General features: G+C 37.1%; 2 protein-coding genes and 1 non-coding gene across 3 annotated transcripts; 2 read left to right on the forward strand and 1 right to left on the reverse strand.

Annotated features, from left to right (window-relative positions):
- Positions 1 to 1,645: 1,645 nt before the first annotated feature.
- Positions 1,646 to 1,733, forward strand: trnay-gua (transfer RNA tyrosine (anticodon GUA)). The gene is given in 2 exon segments: positions 1,646 to 1,682; positions 1,698 to 1,733. It is a non-coding gene; the product is annotated as a tRNA-Tyr (tRNA).
- Positions 1,734 to 2,619: 886 nt separating this feature from the next.
- On the forward strand, positions 2,620 to 5,165 carry LOC127637308 (transcription termination factor 2, mitochondrial-like). Its single transcript, XM_052118299.1, has 2 exons — positions 2,620 to 2,773; positions 3,792 to 5,165. The coding sequence occupies exon 2, from the start codon at positions 3,810 to 3,812 to the stop codon at positions 4,941 to 4,943; it is 1,134 nt and encodes a 377-aa protein (XP_051974259.1). The 5' UTR covers positions 2,620 to 2,773; positions 3,792 to 3,809; the 3' UTR covers positions 4,944 to 5,165.
- A 1,165-nt stretch (positions 5,166 to 6,330) lies between these two features.
- cry1a (cryptochrome circadian regulator 1a) lies at positions 6,331 to 18,881 on the reverse strand. The gene is made up of 14 exons (XM_052118298.1): positions 18,017 to 18,881; positions 12,843 to 12,951; positions 12,287 to 12,429; positions 11,898 to 12,082; positions 11,593 to 11,681; positions 11,295 to 11,435; positions 10,622 to 10,933; positions 9,171 to 9,322; positions 8,679 to 8,881; positions 8,343 to 8,450; positions 8,122 to 8,220; positions 7,858 to 7,935; positions 7,501 to 7,611; positions 6,331 to 7,387 (listed from the first exon to the last, which is right to left on the reverse strand). The coding sequence occupies exons 1-13, from the start codon at positions 18,172 to 18,174 to the stop codon at positions 7,508 to 7,510; spliced, it is 1,881 nt and encodes a 626-aa protein (XP_051974258.1). The 5' UTR covers positions 18,175 to 18,881; the 3' UTR covers positions 6,331 to 7,387; positions 7,501 to 7,507.
- Between the last annotated feature and the right edge of the window lie 159 nt (positions 18,882 to 19,040).

A 19,040-nucleotide genomic window follows, 5' to 3' on the forward strand; every position in this document is an offset into this window, starting at 1 on the left:
GGGTGCCACTTGAAGGGTTGTTCCAAATTAAAGCAAGAACATGACTCTTTTCACGAAGGGCCCTAAAACAAGACTGTTAGCGAAGGGTACGTTCATATAATAGTACCATGCTCCCTCCAGAGTTTTCAAGGTATCTGTCCTTTGGAGTGAGTAGGGATGATAACTTTCAATTGCAAATCACCCTATGTCAGCCTCAAGTCTGCCAGCATGTAATTTGTGAGTAACAGGTGGAGGTCTTCTTTGAATCAGATTCCTGATTGGGCAGACACAGCAAGGGACAGCTGCATCTATCAATAGGAGCACAGGGTTTATGCTGATTGACAGGGGTCAGAAATAACTGCACTATAGTTTTTCATCAATAGTTGAATAACTTTTTTCAGGAAACGGTATGTAAATATACTATTTGTGTCCTAAATGTATTACTGGCTACTATCATCTTCAGGCTAAGCAGTTTTTACTGCCTGGTTTATTGTGGTGAATCTATCAGTAGTATTTAATTGTGAAAACTGGGCACAGTTAAATACCGATGTTATCCTATTGTCTGTGTTGCATAATTGTTTATGCTTTGCACTTTTTCCACTCTATGCTCCTTTGTAGTACTTATTCCTTCGCTAAGTACAATTTCTTTGAACTGAAGGAATAAAATGTATTCTTCATTAAAGATTTGTGTCTTTTAAAGGAATATTCCAGGTTCAATACAAGTTAAGCTCAACTGACAGCATTTGTGGCAAATTTTGGATAACCACAAAATTAATTTCGACTTGTCCCTTTAAAAATAAAAACCATAAATCTGGGTTACAGTCGTGCACTTACAATGGAAGTAAATGGGGCCAATTCGTTAAAATAACATTAAAATACTCACTATTTCGAAAGTATAGCCACAAGACGTAAACAATATGCGTAATAACATGATTTTAGTGAGTTATATCCAGTTTTACCACTTTGTTGCCACGACAGCGTGACGACGTAAATCTTAAAATTACTGTAAAAATGTCAATTTAAACAACAGAAATGATCAATTAAGAAATTCGTTTCAATATAAGAAATTATAAGCTTCAAATGTCTGACTTAAAACCCTCCAAAAAATAAATTAAATTAAATTGGCCCCATTCACATCCATTGTGAGTGCTACACTGTAACCTTGATTTACACCAACCCCTTTTTTATTATAACATTTTTAAAGAGGTACAATAAACCTTTTTCTCACTCCGGGTTTTGGAACACGGATGTAAACGATTGCACGGTAAACTTCGCCAGCTGTGACCACAGCGAATCTTATTTTCACTTAACCATTTGCTCCAAGACCAACAGAAAAAATACACTATTGCGTTTGAATGAGTTTTCTGAAGAAAAAGAAAATAGCGGTGGATTAAAGGTGGGAGAAGATGACAAATTCACTCACACTTTCAGCAGCTGTAATAAAACCCCCCTCGCAGCTGTGGTAATTCGTAAAAACTAAACCCATGGTAATATAACACAAAGCATAATGTAAAAAATTACACTCAATATTGTAAAAATGTATTGTATAATGTCGATTGAGCTTAACCTTCCGTATGGAATATTCCTTTAATATCTGAGCATATCGTTCTGCATTTGAGTCAGACTTTAGATTCTTCTTATTCAATAATAGCGTTAACATCATATACCTTCGATAGCTCAGTTGGTAGAGCGGAGGACTGTAGAGTGATAACGCTGGTATCCTTAGGTCGCTGGTTCGAATCCGGCTCGAAGGAAATATTTTTCGACCGTCACAACAAACTGTTATTTGCATTTTCATTTTGTAATTGGAACTATAAATTTACACACACACACACACAAGAATAAACATACAATTTATATATTGCTTTGGTATGAAATCGTATAAATTACTTTAGTGTTACTTTGGGATTGTTTGATACTGCCACATCGCGCGTTACATGTTTTGAGAAGAAAAGTTTTGTTCTTTTGAAAACATGCATTTCACATTTTACTATTAGAATGTGAAACGAGTTGCATAGCTAAATCATTTCTTCTTTGTTTAGGATGTCCACGGAGAGAGTCGGGGCTACCAATTTAAAATATAATTTGCTTACAAATATTAAACACCGCTCTTTTGAATGTAATACACAGGTAAAGGTAAATGAAAGCATTTGGGACTTTACGCATTTACACTACTGAATTGAGAAGCTTATTAAAATGGACAAACAGCGCCACCGTGTGAACCTTTTACTTCACACAATTTATTCAGCAACTTATAAACAAAGCAACTTTCTTGCACATTTCCGTTCTTCTTTTACTTTATACGGAAGTTTTATTTTCAAAAAATCTTTATATCAGTTAAGAGATGGCAGTGCGGATTAATTCGATAAAAAGGTGCTGTTATTCCCAACACAACATTAATTTCATAACGTGACAGATGTGGATGAGTCTATGTTGTCCTTAATTTTTTACATTAAATTTTTCCAACCAGTTGTTTATGGATGCATCATGTTTGTGTGACCACATTTAAACTTAAAGAAAACAAAGTTAAGTCCATCATCCACACTATTCATTGGTGTTACGAAAAGAATGAATATAGTATGACGTGACGTTTTACGCAATCTGGGGGCGTGGTCAAACAGCGTTTTATGCAACTGAATTACTAAAATGTTGACGCGAATTATTACTCCTTTGCCATTTTAATCTTATACACATTATGTAGTCATTGGATTACTGTTAAATGTCCTCAGTGGGGTCTGACAGAAAGCTTATAAAAGCAAAATTTCGCGCGTTTGGCTGTGTCCTTGTGCTTTAGGTAAGCAATCAGTATTTCAATGTTACTCCGAAGCAAATGTGTGCCATAATAATGTATAATAATGTCTTAATTTCTTCATATAATTCCCCAAAGCGTCGTCATGCAGTCTTGGAGTCTATTTGGACACTCAAGCCGCACTTTAAAATTAATGTCATTATTATATTAGATAACAAAACACCTGGTGTCTATTTTAGCACAATTTTCAAACAAGCAAACATTTTTATGAAAAGCTCATTTTAATTTATGAAACAGTATTTATACAGTAGATACAATGTTGATTACAACAAAAATGTAATTAAAATCTGAAAAAAAATTAAAGAGGCACTTACAATGGAAGTGAATGGAGCCAATCTGTAAAAGTTAAAATACACACTGTATCAAAAGTTTAGCTACAAGACGTAAACAATATGCGTGTTAACATGATTTTAGTGTGAACGAATCTTTTAAATAACCTTTTCTGTGTAAATCTTAATGTGTACTTTGTTCCCATTACAACAGAATGCCAGAAACCCTGAAACGGCCGTAAAAACAATGATTTACAGCTGAAATAATACATGAGTTTTAACAGAATAATTAATGTAAGTGCTTTTATAAAATTATAAGCTTCACATTTCTGCCTTTAAACACTCCAAAAATTGGCCCCATTCACTTCCATTGTAAGGGCCTCACTGTAAAATCGAGTTTTGCTTTATTTTTTAAAGGGAGGTACGAGTCAAAAAACATTTTTGGTAACCAACATGATGCCACAGATTCTGTTGATTCAGCTTAACTTGTATTGAATCCGGAATATTCCTTTTAGGCCAAATAGGCCTACTTTTTTGAGCCACTGTGAGAATACAATAAGGAATACAAAACCGATTTTCTAACTATGTGTAATCTGAATGAGTAACCCGGTAGTGCAGTCCATATATTTAATGTTTTATTTATTAAAATTAGAATTTTTTCTTACTATTTTATCTGTACTAATGATATTGCTAATATGACATTCAAGAGTTTAATTGAGCATTATTTGTGACAGGTTGCTTGCATTGTGACAATGATCCGCATTGTTCCTGCCACCTTGTGTGTCTACTGTCAGCGAATGCGCCTGCTGTCTACCACCTGTGTCGCCAACTCCACTCCGATAAACACACGACTCGAAAATCAGCATACAGTGGACGCCTTCTATGAGTTGTCAGTGGACATTCGCAAGGTACGTAAATTCAAGGGATGGGTTCTCTCCGAGAGCCCGGCATACGTGGCTGAAACTGCCGAATTCCTTCGTGGGCTGGGTGCAGATGAAGCCTGCATCGCCCGCGTGTTGGAGACACACCCCGAGGCCGTGTTGTGCCGGCCAGAGGAGGTAGAGGCCCAAAGGGATCTGTGGTCCACAGTGTGCCCGAAACCACGCGAGCTGGTGAGTATTATTGAGAAGTTCCCAACCTCCTTCTTCACAGTATCACATCATGCCTACCAGAAGGCAAACATTCAGTATCTGCAAAGCCTTCACCTTAGTAAACGCATCGTGGGCAAACTAATCGCCAGTGCTCCCCAGAGCTTCAGCCGTCCTGTGGAGAGCAACCAGAAGGTCATCCACACCCTTTGTGAGACCTACCTCGACCTGGGTGGCAGCCAGAGCAACCTGCGCGTATGGTTGCAGAAGCTGCTCAGCCAGAATCCTTACATTCTTATGCGACCCGCAGAGGCATGGCGTGACAGTCTGGGCTTCTTGAGAGAACGTGGCTTCACTACAGAGGAGCTGCTGCATTTGGTGTGCAGCCTGCGTGCTTCTATCGCGGAGCTGCAGCGTGAGGCTATGCAGCAAGCAATGGACTACACGCAGGGCATTCTGCAGTGTAACGAGGAGGAACTGAGACAGATCATGCTGCGCTGTCCGGCTCTGCTGTATTACACTGTCCCTTACCTATCTGGACGCTTTAAGGGGCTGCTGGATGCAGGAATCACCCCAGAACAGGTGAAGGAGACGCCAAACATCTTGGAACTCACTACACAGATTGTACTCTTTCGCATTCAAAAGCTGGCTTCATATGGGTATGATGTGAGAGGTGGCAGCTTAGGTGTCATCACTGGCACCAAGAAGGACTTTGAAGAAAGCTATGGAAAGTTGCAGCTCCGTCGTCAGAGGCCTCTCTTCAACCCTGTTGCTCCGCTCAGGACAGTGGAGGAGTGAATTGTGACTGCCATTTAGATTTTTACATGACTGATGTGTTAGTTAACTGCAGTTGAATGTAGTCAAGCAGTAGATAAAAATATATTTATTAAGGAATCAGTGGGTCAGTTTTAACTCTTGCCCACCCAATTAAAGTACATCATTTTGTACAATATGAAATATTACTGAGAGGTTGAATATAAAATTTGCAAATGTCTTGAAGAGTACCTCAGCCAATTTTAAAACAATCTAAACTTAAAAATGAAATAAATTAATTTGTAAATCTTAATATTTGTGAGTATTTTTTGAAATGCTGTTTAATTTCACTATAACCTTGCAGAATATTTATTTTGTGAATTCAGGATTAAAGAAATATTCCAGGTTCAATACAAGCCAAGCTCAATCGACAGCATTTGTGGGATCATTTTGATCACATTTTTGATTTCCTTTTAAAAAAAAAATAAAAAGCAAAAATTGGGGTTACAGTGAGGTGCTTACAATGGAAGTGAATCAGTACCAAAATCAACAAACAGTTCAGGATAAGCATTGTTATTCAATATTTCAGATTTATTTTAGTATATATTGTGAAAATAAGTGTTTACTTAATTGCTGAAATTTTGTGTACATCACATTTGTCATGAAGTTACATATATTATGTACACCGATCAGCCACAACATTAAAACCACCTGCCTAATATTGTGTAGGTACCCCCCGTGCCGTCAAAACAGCACCAACTCGCATCACAGAATAGCATTCTGAGATTATATTCTTCTCACAGCAATTGTACAGAGCAGTTATCTGAGTTACCGTAGACTTTGCCAGTTTGAACCAGTCTGGCCATTCTGTTGATCTCTCTCATCAAGGCATTTCTGTCCACAGAACTGCTGCTCACTGGATGTTTTTTTTTTTTTGGTGCCATTTGGAGTAAATTATACTGTTGTGTGTGAAAATCCCAGGAGATTAGCAGTTACAGAAATACTCAAACCAGCCCATCTGACACCAACAATAATCCATGCGATTATCTAATCAGCCAATCGTGTGGCAGTAGTTCAGTGCATAAATTATGCAGATACAGGTCAGGAGCTTCAGTTAATGTCAAAATAAACCACCAGAATGGGGGAAAAAATTGATTTCAGTGATTTGGACCAGATGTGCTTGTTTGAGTATTTCTGTAACTGCTGATCTCCTGGGATTTTCAAACACAATTACTCAGAATGGTGCCAAAAACAAAAAACATTTAGTGAGCTGCAGTTCTATGGATGTTAATTCCTTGTTCATGAGAGAGGTCAACAGAGAATGGCCAGAATGTTTCGACCTGACAAAGTTTATAGTAATTCAGATAACTGCTCTGTACATTTGTGGTGAGAAGAATATAATCTCAGAATGCTATTCTGAGATGCGGGCTGATGCTGTTTTAGTGGCACGAAGGGGGCCTACACAATATTATACAGGTGGTTTTAATGTTGTGGGTGATCGGTGTATATACTGTATTGCATTTTTATAAGCCATCGGCCATCTTGTTCTCATACCAGTCATTGAAAAACCCATATCAGTCAACTACATATGAATACTAATTTCTGCAGAAGCTGTCTTTCTTAATTGTGTGACAGAATTGCATTCAGCAAGTAAATGAGCAAGACAAAATGTACATTTACACTTTATTACACAAGCACAATGTGGTGTATTTTAGTTTGATATAGCTTACACTAATGGTCTGAGGACAAGAGGACACCCAGATAAAAGGGGAAGGGAACAGAGAGAGGACCACCAATGGGGACCTTTGGGCAACAGATAAAGAGTAAGAGACAAATGACAACCTGGAAAGAGAAAATGAAATGAGAGACATCCCAAACAGCTGAGAGAGAAAGAGCAAGCAAAGGATAGATAAAAAATAAAAATAATAAAATACATAGTGCAAGCAAACAGCCTGAGGAGAGCCTTAGCAATGTGCATGGGCAGTCTACAAATGCTTTTAAAATGGTCAATTTTATGTTTTAAAAAGAGTAAAATTGATCCACAATAGTTCTTTATATAAAAAATATATCAATGGGTCTATGACTACACGAAATAGTGAAAACACATACAAAATTAAATATGTACATGTTGTATGCGAGTATTCGTCAAATCCTTATATACACAAATATTTTGTCCCAAACAGTACAAACATGAACGCAACGTCGACAGAAAATTGCAGCAGCATACATCACACAGACAAAAAATGATTCCCAAGTTATCAGGATGTTGGTGACCGCTTGGGTAAAGTCCCTGTGATATTGTACAGTCTGATTGTTTAGCAGTGCACTGTGTGGATGTGCTTATAGAGAGAATCATGCACTCCCTTCAATCGCTCCCTTGAACTGGTATTTTGGTTGCTTCCATAAAACTACAAAACTTGAAAAGGTGAGAAAATATTGAGGCCTCTGCAAAGTCATGGTGTCCAAAACGCATGGGCTTCTTCCCATTTCTGGAATACACAAAAAACAGGGAAAAGAAAATGAGTCTTTCAGGATTTACAAATTATGATAACATAGCATTTGTTTTTAATGTTTTTTGCACATATGGACAACAATGACAAACCTGGAGTTTAAGAGCTGCTCTGCCTCTGAACTTTTGAATATGTGGCAGGACCGGACTCCTCACTGTGCCGTTTTCCAGACATAAGGACGGTACTGCTGTGTAGCCCTCGCCCTAGCAAAGAGATCATGGCAGCTTTAACATTTACATGATATTAGAGTGGTCCTTGGTTAAATGGATAGTTCACCCTCATATCGTCCCAACCCCATATTATGTTTTCTCTCTGCGTGAAACACAAAAGGAGATATATTTTTTTTTTCCCCCTCCCATGCAACAACAGTGGATGTGATCAGGGACAGATGTGGCATTCTGCGAGAATCCTGTTAAATGTCGAGTCATGTTAAATGTGGAGGTCTTTACCTGGCTGTAAAGCAGAACCAGGCATCTGCTGTGAGTCTTGCCTGTAGCACATCAAGTTAACACCGTTTCCTGGAAAACCTGCATGATAAACAGATGATTTATGAACTCTTTATTCAGTTTAATTATGATATATATATATATAAAAAAAAAAATCAATGCTGTTGGGTTCTAATGACTCTTTTCACATGCTTCTGTACACTGTGAAACATTTTAATATTTGCAGATATAGATATTGATGTTTCACTGGCATAGTGTTATTTGTACCTTGTAGTTGTGTGCTGCTGTTTGGCTGGTTGTCTCCTTGAGGGTAAACCATTGTCCTGCCGTGCCATTCACCTTGAGAGGTGGGTTGCATCTGATATCCTGAAATAAATGCACCAACATAGCATTGATCTTGTGCTCCAAATAAAAAACAAATACACTGGTATGCTGTCTTGACGGTAATAAACCAGTAAAAAACTAAAGAAGACTTTGAGTGTGTAAACCTGAAGCTGCAGTGGCTTCCTTGGTCACATCTCCAGTTTGGAATCCCATCAAGTTTGTAGAATTCTCACTATTTCCATTGAGATTGGATGGCACCATTGCCAGCAGTCCTATATACAGTGAGGCCTCAGTCAAAGCAGAACACTTATTCATGGATCTATATTTCACTAGTATTTCATATGTTCAATAACATTCAATTTAAGCATCTCCTTTTAAAAATTAAAAGTTGAAAAAAAACCCATATCAACACTTAACATCTAGAAGCTACAGAGTTCATAAGGGTTACAATATTCACATTAATGTTATAAGGTGCAAGAATTTAGCAGGTATTGTCTTACCCAGGCCACGGTAGCAGGACAGCTGCTGGTAGATCTGTTTCATGCGCTCTATGTTGAGACGGCTTGTCTCAGCATGATGCACCATGGGCTTGGGATATTGTACACCAATTATACATTTGGCTGCTTTCTGGATGCTCTCTGGAGCATTCCAGGGGTCATAGATATACTTGGCTGGGAACCCCCTTAACACTGGCAAATATCGCCTTCAAGAAAAAAAAAAAAAAGGAGATTAGATTAGATCGCAAATGAAAACAGATTTATTTTTTTGCTTCACATATAGCAATAAATACAGGATAGACAAATGGTTCAGCCTAAAGGCCCTTTCACAGCAGATTTTTGAATGCGCTCTTTAACACTTTTGTAATGTAATTAATCTATTATCATTAGTATTATTTTTTTTTTTCAGAGGATGGGTTCATTTTGGTTTGAAAGGCCCAAAAAAAAAAAAAAGTCTCCCCCCCCCCCCTTTTTTTTTTTAGAGAATGCCCTTACCGTATGTAGTCTCCGTTGGGGTCAGTGCGACGGCCAAAGCCAACGGGACAGTAGCAGTGGAAGAACTGCTGGAAAAAGGAGCTGCAGGAGAGCCACATCCAGCTTCCTGCATTCACACTCCAATCTGCATCCAGCAACAACTCCTCAAAAACCTGTGATGACAAATATATGAGAATGCATTACTGAAGGTCTGTCATATTAGTATATGAAATGTGCTTTAAATTATGCTTTATTAGTAGCTACTGTTGGTGAATCATTTAAATACTGTAACAGCATCAAGAGTGGAAAAGAAACAATTCAGGTGTTACGGACTATAATTAGGGATTCTAAGAGACAAATACATAAGTTTACAATTAGTAATGATATTTCTTTTCCGCATATAACTAATATATATATATATATATATATATATATATATATATATATATATATATATATATATATATATATATATATATATATATAAAAAATGTATAGTTGAACATGGGCCAAATTGTTAAAGCGAGCCATAATTAAATTCATACCATGGAAATGTCAACCATGTCACATACATATGTAATTTACTTTTCATGCCCAGGCACTAATTCTGAAAGTCACTGACTGTCCATTGTCCTGGTCACATAAACTAATAAATAAAATAAATTATTTAAAAATAAAAGGTTTTAACCAAATTTATAAAACATTAAAATTCTGTATTATAATGGTATTATGTATAGTGTATTATTATGCCATCCAGACCGCTAGAGGGCGCTGCTTGCTCACACGGTTCCGAATGCACAATGCCCATTTTTAAAATGCAGCTTTTTAAGGTTTAGTAATCACGCAAAGCCATATTGCAATTTCAAACCAAATTTAATCAATCATGCAGCATTAATCGATGTCATACCGATGTCTCAGAAGTCAAAAGTCTGCTGGTTTCAAAGCGTTTTGATGGTTCAAAACCATGTAGTCTATTTGTAAGTGCCACTTTCACAACCGTCATGTCCGTTTATGGTATTTTTTTACACATTAACGTGAAATCGAAAAAGAATAGAAATGAAATATTACATGTTCTTAGGAGTGCCAACCCTTGTACATATTTTGGCTATTATTATATTTTGGATTGTGTATTTAAATTTACAGAATTTGTACAAAGTGTGTTACTAATTAATTATAAATAAACCATCGGTTTTTCATATCAGCGTTTTCATGCTTATAACCGATATGCCGAGGATTTTAATTTGGTCAATAACTGTCCTATAAGTATCCCTGATATAGATTTAAGTAATGGTGTTACTATGATCCAAAGCACTTGAATATGTATTAATTAGATTAGCAAAAAGTTAAAACTACCGAAATTTAAACTCGTAAATCTATACTGATATTTAATTGACCTTTAATGATGTACAGTGTTCTAAATTTGTGGACTGACATCTTTAAGTAGACATGTCCCACTAAAATAGTCCTTATACCTTCATGCCCTCCTCCCAGCTGATCCACAGATCTCCACGGGTAAGGAAACAGGCAACTGCGTGTCGGGCCAGGTGGTGGATCCAGCCCTCTTGCCTCAGTTGAGTCATGATGGCATCAATCCAGGGAAAACCTGTCCTGCCCTCTGCCCACTTGGCCAAAGCTTCTGGGTTTTTGTCCCATGGGATCTGCACACAAATTGGGTTGCCTTCCATTTTGTCGAAACATGGGTTGTTGGTGGCGGTTGTGTAGAAGAATTCACGCCACAGTAACTGGCCATAGAGAGACAGAGGAGGTGAGCTGTTCTTTTTGACCTGCGGAATGTGGAAAAGGCTGTTAAATTCAATCTGGTTAAAGATCTGGCCCAGAAACCTTAAGGTTGCAGGTTAAAACCCTGCAATGGGCAATCCATGAGCTTTTACTATTGTACCCTTGAACATGGCACTTATTCAAACTTGCTCCAGTGGGAATGTTCTTAAAACGTGATGTTCTATGGTGACATTGTGTAAAAGTGGCATAAAGAAATTTCTCAGGTGTCATGAAGTGATAAATATTATATTTGATTCTATTCATATTTCACTGAGAGCTTGTGTTTAGCTTAGTCCACCCAAAGTCTGTTCAACATAAACAACATCATGCTGAAGAATGTAACATACACTATGATGAAATGCTCACCTTTCTGTACAGGTCTGTGAGTTTGAAGTAGAAGAGCCGACATGAGAGGCAGCCGAATCTTAAATATGGACTGAGGCCAGTTGGACTGGCCAACAGGGAATTGGCATTCATTCTTGGACGTTCAAAATTGGCCACCCAAGCCTATAAAAGTAAATGTTTTATTAGTGTGTGCTGCAAAATTATAAATATGTCTTTATTATCCCCAAGTGAGAGAAGCTAGTTGAATTATGTGCCGTAGGATCGACTATATAGACATGAAAATATAGTGAAAGAGACAGTAATATACTTCTACTCTAACCTTCCTCTCCAGATGCCTTTCTAAGCGAGTGAGGGCCTCTGTTTCTCCTCCAGGCCACACAGCTGAGGACAGACCCTCTGTGTCAAAGCCTGTTTTAAACAAAGACAGTTTTAGCTGGTTGTGAATGGTCATGGTGAGTTTGGCAATGAAATAGTGGCTTACATGGCAAACATGGTTTCTACTGTGGTATTGTACTGTATGTTCTATTTGGTTATAAATACATGTGTGTGTCATATTTTAAATTACGAACAATAAGCTCTCTTTGTGTTTTTGAAAAGGATGTTATTGAAATATAGCTGACTAACCAAGCTCTTCCAAAGAGGGAACCCCAAACTTTTCATCGTGGTCATCGGAGACCGGTGTGGTGCAGGACCCCATAACCTCTGCTGTGATAGTCTCTGCCGGGGTTTCCACCGCCTCCATCCTGCTGATGAGGGTTTGGAAGCGCTTATACGTGAGCGGAGACTGGCCTCCATTCAGCTCTATGATCCTGAGACAACAATTAACCAGTGAGTAAAAAAAATCTCAGAATTAAATCCAATAAATTAAATGGGAAGAAAATAAACGAGTCACTATAAAATTAAGTTTTTTTAAGGTTAAATGTGTAAGAATGTTTAATGGAAAGTACATATGTTAGCTCTTGTAACTGGTCTTTCAATAACTATGAGCATATTAGTAGATTAGAAGTACGTACTTGTCCAGATCGTAGAGCGTGTGAGAGATGCGAACTATCACCTCCACGCCTGCCTCATTGGCCAGCTTCTTGATAGCTGCATCTCGCTCCTTCCCGAAAGGCTCAGAGTCATACTCATAGGACAGACGAGTAATGTTCCACTCCTGAATGGAACAACATACCATTAGGGGGCGACAAATATTCACTCATAGAAACAGTCATACTTTATAATATATAGGGAACACACAGTAGTAGAAAAGGAGAGCCAAGTAACAACTGTTGTTCAAAATCTGTTTAACTTTTTCATCCATGGACCACAAAAGGAAATGTCACAATTAATGTAATGGACTGACAGCATCCATCACAATTCATTTTGATTTTAGGGATTAAAAATGCACTAAGTATATAGTGACCGAAGCTAATTTTCTACCTTGCAACTGGGTTTAGAACAAGATGAGGGAGTAAATGATGATATAACTTTTATTTTAAGGTATTATTACTTTATAATTGTAGAAATCTATCCATTTAAATTCTGACTGTAGTAACTGCATTGTTGTAATGGCAGTGTGAGCTATACCTTAAACAGCCGGGGAAAGACATCAGTTGGCTGGCCACGGATAACGAAGAGTCGGGAGTTGAGTTTGCGGAGACTGGCGTCCAAGTCTTCCAAACACTGCAGTAAAAACCTAAGCACAAGAGAGATCAAATATTGGCACACATATATTGACAAATAATCGAATGTACATAATATAAGTCTAAAAACAAGAAAGTGCTTATTACAAAAACAAAGCTACTGCAGTGTTCAATAGACTTTCACTGTAAAGGGTTGTGCACGAGTGCTCATCACTCGCACGCGTTTTGCTGCAGTTAGATTATAACATGATGGCTCGTGACGTAGTGAATCATAATGTGTGTGTGTCACGTTCACAGTGCGTATCTTTTCATGAAGAAAATCGGCAATACGCAGCTCTATTAAGAAGAGAAAGTTTGTTTTTTGGGAGTTAAAGATGGATCAAATTGAACATATAGGTGAGAGTGTAGTCTTAGCCCAACATACACTGGAACAAAATACATAAACGCCGAACATGCGTGTGCTCCGAAAATCCTCGCACTAATGTGCACCTAAACAGACAAATGCATTTCAAAATTCCACCAAAATGCCCATCTTGGTGAGGTGTTCATGTGCACCGAGAGCGATGTCTAAATTGAACTTGAACAGTGTAGAAAAAGGCGGATTTGTATTAAAATGTCGGACTGTAAAATGTAAGCTATAATAATCAAACAACCAAACCAAGAAAATTAGAAAACACTCACTGCTCTTGACTGGGTAACTTAAGTAGCTTTAAAAAGTATTAATGTATTATAATCATACAGTGAAGTCCAGTAGTTTTATGTTGCATTTCATTCTGAATGTGTACTTGAATACTTGAGATTACTACTGCTGTTAAAAACGTTTTAAAGCTGATAAAAAAGCACTGATGTTTCTTCATATGTATTTTGTGTTCTATTATTTTTTATACATTTCTATTCATTGCAGTCTTTTATTCTTAATTACTTGAACTTGAAACCATTCTTCTATAATAAACATAACAGTTTGTGTTATTATTTGTTGTGGTTTTGAAGCTTGCATTGAGAATCATCAAATTTCACTACAGACTACTGAAATTTTGGAATTGTGATAAAATATAGCCTTTATTTTACATGGTAGATCTTGCTGCAATAACATGATGAAAAAGTAGATCTTATTCCATAGAACTTTGAGCACCCCTGCTGTAAATGATTGAGGCTTTCTTTTATTTGACTACCAAATGGAACATAATATAATTACCATGACAATAGCTTCCTCCCCTACCTAGTGCAGTTTACATTTCAAGTTCAAAAATCCACAGTTAAAAAGACAAGTTAAATAAAATGCACAATGTTTTCAATGCTAATGAGTAATCGTGTTAAATAATTGTGATCTCATTATTATATTATCTCACTAAATAATCGTGATTATGATTTCCACCATAATTGAGCAGTCCTAGTGTAGAGTATAGATCCGTTGTTTAATTAAAAGTGAGAGCTTTACATGAACAATCTTACACTGATTATGCTTAATAAGCTGACATCGGGTGTGATCATGCCTTAATCACTTTTACTTTATTGAGGTAAGTTTAAATATATGGCATAAACTGGCCAGCACACATACACTTTTGCCTATTACCCTGAATTTGCGGTGCATGTAAACACTTTTACCAGCATTCTTAAAGGCTTATCCAATATCGAGTTTATTGAGATACACAACAAAAGCTGAAAAGACTGATCAGTCAGTCTGAGAAAGCAGCATTGTTATTAGTTCAGATAACCACAATTATGGCAAACATGATAAGTAATACTGTTATTCAGCCTGATGTTAAAAGGTTTATTCTGTGTGGGTTTCAGTGTTGCCATGGTAACACAGCCACTGGTGTGAACGTCATTTGTTGAAGTAAAAACAATCTGCTTTTTGTATCGAAATTTGTGTTAGAATGTAAACATACGAGAATGAGACAAAAATCACCCTCTTAACAAACCCCCTACAGCAAAACTCTTAATTAGCCACAATTAAAACTCAGCTCAGGTAATAGAACTGAATGACAGCAGATGTATTTGGACAGACAGAAAATAACCTTTGGCAATCGACAGTTCTCTTAGTGCTCCATTTTAAAGACTGGCTTAAACTCACTCACAAATGCTTACAAATTATAAATGTCAGGTGGCAGTCTAACATCTGTCCTCAATTTCCATACTGCTGTACGATCCTGCCTTCATGTCCGCACATGAAGCTTCCTCCACTACAAGCGGTCAGTGATAATGTGTATATACCAGTCTCAGTCAGAGTGTTTGTCATTGACTCGCTGCTGTACCATCATAACCAAAATCATTTGTCTTGCAGTCAACTGACCCAGTGACACACTAACAGAACCCGGGTCAAATGCAGAGAATTGAGATCACGCTGCAGTGTTTTCACCAGATGCAGCATTGCTGTAATGATCACAGGGACAATAGTGCATTAAAGTCAAATGTGAAATCAATGTCTTTTCACTGAGATGAAAAGAAAAATATTTAAAAGATGGGTCGCAGGCCTATTCTGATCCAATGGGTTGTGAAAAACAGGGGAAAAGAATGCTAAAATGCAAATAATGCACCTAGACATAATTAAGCAGTTGTGTTAGCAAAATAAATAAGCGTATCAACTATTTATTTTTAACAGGAAGGTGAAAATACATCCCATATCTCGTTTTTGAAGTAAACGGCTATGTTCAAATCAACTTCACAGTATTTTGAAACACATTCATCTGTCTCGTTTTTTGGCGAATACTAATTCAATATTTGGCCCGCTGTTTTTTTCCCCAGTGTGTTAGGTTGGTAAATCACATTTTTGATGTTGTTTATGCATTTAAAAATTTACAATTTTCCTAAACAGTCAAATATTGTTGGGCATATCCAGTTCAGGGTGATTTTAATAAATTTCATGTTTGATTTTACAGACTGTGTTACTTTTGTATGATAAACAGTTAAGTTACTGCATTGCGTCGCCACTTGTCAAATGTAAAAGAGTATTGAAGCAAAAACAGTTGACAACCATGGTACCAACTGTGTGAAACTGTTTGGCACTTAAGTTAGACTGGTTTTGTTATTAACATGTCGCTCTCACTTTATAACCAATATTGTTGCAAATATATGCGCAAGAGCCAAACATTGAAGGATCTAAATAATATTTTTTTTATATTTATCTCAAAAATTTTACCACCTATCATCTACAGTTCATGTAAACTATACCCTCTTCAGGTAGGTGGGTTTTACAAGTGCTTATTTTCATTCCATGGTGTATTAAAGTAATTTTCTGTATTTACATATTTAATATTATTCTTAATAATAATAATAAAAAGCTAAAATTTTGGTTACAATGAAGCAACCAAATTGAAGTGAGTGGGGCCAATGTGTAAATGTTAAAATACTCACCGTTTGAAAAGTATAACCACAAGACGTAAACAATGGCTGTATTAACATGGGTTTAGTGTGATAAAATCGCTTACTAACCTTTTCTGTGTGAAGTTTTAGTCCAATATTACAATCTCATTGTCATGACAACATAATGCTATAAAAACAACGATATAAACTACTTTACAGCTCAAATAACACACAAGTTGTAACAGAAGAATTAATATAAGAGCATTTCTGCCTTTAAACCCTCCACAAATTGGCCCCATTCACTTCCATTGCAAGTGCCTCACGGAAACCAAAATTTTTCTTTTTTGTAAAGAAAAGGAGGGATGAGCCGAAAATGTTTTTTGTGGCAATCACCATTATGTCACAAATATTGAGGCTTAACTTGTATTAAATCCAGAATATTTAAGTAGGTCAGCACAGCTGAGCAGCAGGTTACGAAGCATTTTGTAGTATTTATTATGACCTCCCTCATAACACACAAGGGCGATTTAAGGCAGGAGACACTAAACATTGTTACTTCATTAGCCAGTATTCAATCAGATGACCTGTACCACACATGAGTAGACTTCACCTTTAGTGTGTGTGTGTGTGAGTGTGTGTGAACAATATTATAGAAACTGATACACACAGCATTCCAGAAAGGCACTGATACATTTACTGATTGGATATTGTAAAACACAATTTTATCATACACCCTAAGATATTGACTCTAATAGCTGAAGCAGAAAAATTAAAATTGTTTTTCCTGCATGATTTCCTGATGCTACCAAGAAGGCTATCTTAAAACCACAACAATAAAGTTTCAAAGGCCTACACATTACACCGAACTGGTGATAAACAGAGCAGTTCAGCCATGATTTCAATTTGTAGGCGAACACGAAAGTCTAATTTGCCATTTGGAATTTCCTATAGATTTTATTATGGGTTTTTTTCCAAATTATGAGTTTGTGGTAAACATTATTGAAGATTCTTGGATGTCTTGTTCTACAGCATAAATTGCACACAGTCATACCTTACATGGCCTTGTTTTTAAAAATGTTACTAACAAGTTGACAAATAAGGAAAACAACTACCACATACATGCAAATCTACATGCCTGACGAAACTAAACAAAACAAAGTTTGTGATCCTTATTTAGTACATTTTAACTGTATTAATTATTTATTAACTACCTAAATTGCTTTAAATTTGACTCCAAACTCAATATATCAATATGACTAAATGTTACTAAAATATGACTAATATGTCATCAGTTGTCATTGACTAAAACTACATTAAAAGGCCCAGACTTTGTCAACTAAAACTTGACTTAATAAAAGAAAATAGGATAAGGTTGACTAAATATGATAAAAACTAAAAAGGACATTTGACACAGGACTGAGACTAAATAAACTTTCTTCTTATATGTTGACAGCATATCTTTTTTGTACCCAATATTAAAGCTACATTTCAATTGGAATTTATTTTTGTCTTCAGAAATCAATTAAACAATTTTGATATTCTTTAAAGTACTTTTATCACACTATTTTTTCTCAGAAAATTTCCGAGGACCCCCTAGCATTCATTTGTAGCCCCCTGAGGGCATATTTATCATTATAAATTGTTTGATCTCATTGTATTTATAGTAGAACAGAATAGAATAAAGACCATGCACAGACACTTTCTTATTTGTCATCCCAATTTCCATTTTAAAATCAGATAGAATAGAACATGACAGAATAGACTCTTTGGAGACGACACAGACACTTTCATATTGGGAATCCCAAATGTATTTACCGCCACCTGCTGATCCCAACATTGGAGGATCCGGCGAACCAGGGGTCGAGGATGTACACACAGCGGACACTGTGCGCTCCCTGGATGGCGTCTCTGAGCGAAGGATTGTCATGGAGCCGCAAGCCCTTCCTGAACCAGTGGACCGTATTTACCACCATTACTCCACTCAAGTGTTACTATATAGACTTGCTTCACGGCGTTTTAATGCACACTCCAAATAAATTTCCTTAACAGGCGAACAAAAAAAAGTCTAATAATCTAAAAACAATACAAATGCACGTTCAAATTAAACTGGCGAGCTCAGGAAAAATATTAGCCTTGCTCTAGCAAAACATTTTCCATCATCATGTCTAATGATTTGGTACACAGCCACTTTTGAACCATTTGTCCACGCACTGAGCTACCCGCGCGAGAGCCGAATATCCGACTGGTTTTAGGACCAGGACGGCGACGCGCAGCGCACTTCCCTGTTATATAACTTGTTTTTCTGAATTACCCAAAATAATCAACAACGCTTAACATATTTTAAATATCGCCTATCGTGTTTAATGCAGACCAAGTTGAGCTTTATCCGTCTATTTTGATAATCTCAATACGCGCGGCATTCCAGTTTAAGTCAAAACGGTGTCCGGCGCGTGAGCCAGAATCAGAGCGATTATGTAAATATCAATATTGGTTACAGCGTTAGAGGCTTTTGTCACGGAAGAAAATTACATCCCGCATAAAGTCAGATTTCATATTAGGTGTTCTCAACGTGTCTTAATTGTTTTCCCTCAATGTTACGTCCATTTGTGAATATTATTTTCCCACAGCGACGGTCGGCCATGCAATTGAATCGGTCGAATTTGCTCCACCCTTATGATTGCGCACTTGAAGTATCACGCTCTGATTGGTCAACCCTGCCGTGACGTAGTTGATCCCTGGTCACGTTCCTGCGGTGTGTTGAACTGATACACCAACGCTTCCCAGGTAAAACCTTCACGAGAATTGTCCCCAAATGTCTCTTGCGACACAGTCAATATGA

Source organism: Xyrauchen texanus, chromosome 45 (genome assembly GCF_025860055.1).
Source record: "Xyrauchen texanus isolate HMW12.3.18 chromosome 45, RBS_HiC_50CHRs, whole genome shotgun sequence".
NCBI lineage: Eukaryota > Metazoa > Chordata > Actinopteri > Cypriniformes > Catostomidae > Xyrauchen > Xyrauchen texanus.